Source organism: Eimeria mitis, genomic scaffold (assembly GCF_000499745.2).
Source record: "Eimeria mitis Houghton genomic scaffold, Emh_scaff736, whole genome shotgun sequence".
Lineage (NCBI taxonomy): Eukaryota > Apicomplexa > Conoidasida > Eucoccidiorida > Eimeriidae > Eimeria > Eimeria mitis.
Window position 1 is genome coordinate 2176 of NW_013575371.1, and position 1435 is coordinate 3610.

General features: G+C 43.2%; 1 protein-coding gene across 1 annotated transcript in view; it reads left to right on the forward strand.

Moving 5' to 3' along the window:
• EMH_0021090 (uncharacterized protein) overlaps positions 1 to 947 on the forward strand; it is a gene marked incomplete at both ends in the record, with an annotated part of 2074 nt that extends 1127 nt beyond the window's left edge. Inside the window, one exon of the mRNA XM_013501684.1 lies at positions 804 to 947. Within this exon, the coding sequence (XP_013357138.1) occupies positions 804 to 947 (144 nt within the window). The remainder of the gene's footprint in view (positions 1 to 803) is intronic.
• Positions 948 to 1435: the final 488 nt, after the last annotated feature.

Consider the following 1435-nt stretch of genomic DNA (forward strand, 5'->3'; position numbering starts at 1 on the left):
TGTAACTGCTGCAGCTGCTGCTGCTGCTGCTGCAGCTGCTGCAGCAGCAGCAGCAGCAGCAGCAGAGCCTTGAAGGCATATGTGCAGTGACGCACAGAACAAGAGGACCAAAACCCTAAACCCTAAACCCTAAAAAAGGGTTTAGGGTTTTCACTCAGCTGCACTTGCTGCTGATCGGGGTCCTCTCTGTATATATATGAATGCAAGCAAATTTTATTATTTTCCTTTTAATTATATAAATAAAAATGTTTATTTATTTATTTATTTATTTATTTATTTATTTATTTATTTATTTATAGATAGGGGGACAGATGCAGCAGCCGCGGGGCCCCCGCTCGGGGGGGGCCCCACACGGCTTGAGGGTTTAGGGTTTAGGGGTTTTTAGGGTTTAGGGTTTAGGGTTTACGAGGGTTTTACAATATAATTTATAAATTAAATTAATATATTTATTTTTTTTTTATATTCTGCTGAGAGGAGGGAGAAGAACACAACGCTGCAGCTCCTACTGCTGCCGATGAGGGTTTAGGGTTTAGGGTTTAGGGTTTAGGGTTTATGATTGGTAGTTAAGGGTTTTGTATAAAGAGAAGAAAACCCCAAGCAGTAGTAGTATTCATATTGAGGGGTTTTTATTTCTAGGGTTTAGGGTTTAGGGTTTGCATTCGACTCTAAGGTCTAGGGTTTAGGGTCTAGGGTTTAGGGTTTAGGGTTTAGGGTTTAGGGTTTAGGGTTTACGTTCGATGCGCCTGGCGGGTCTTCAACAAGATGCGGCTCCTCACGCATAACCTCCTCATGTGGTAAGCCAGCATCAGCAGCAGCAGCAGCAGCAGCAGCAGCAGCAGCTGCTGCAACAGCAACAGCAGCAACAGCAGCAGCAGCAGCAGCAACAGCAGCAACAGCAGCAACAGCAGCAACAGCAGCAACAGCAGCAGCAGCAGCAGCAGCAGTAGTAGTAGTAGTAGTAATGTGAGCGTCTGCACGGGGACCCTCAGCACAACAAACCCTAAACCCTAGAAACCCTAAACCCTACACCCTAAACCCTAGAAACCCTAAACCCTAAACCCTAAACCCTAAACCCTAAACCCTAGTGTTTATATGCATCTCTCTTGTATATATTTGTGTATTTATTGCAATTGTTTATAAAATGTATAGATGTTCATAGGTCTCTGATCATGTATGTATATATTCTAGGGTTTAGGGTTTAGGGTTTATTAGGGTTTAGGGTTTATTAGGGTTTAGGGTTTAGGGTTTGTGGTTTTGTGCAGCAACCGGCGGCAGTGTCCTGGTGGTTATCCCCTAAAAATAAAAATAGAGAACAAAGAAAAAGCAACAATCACAACGGAGACAGAACTACAAAAAAGTTTATTAATTTCTCTGCTGAAAAAACTCGATTGGGGGGCTCTTGTTTGTACAGCAGCAGAGGTCCCTATACACCCCA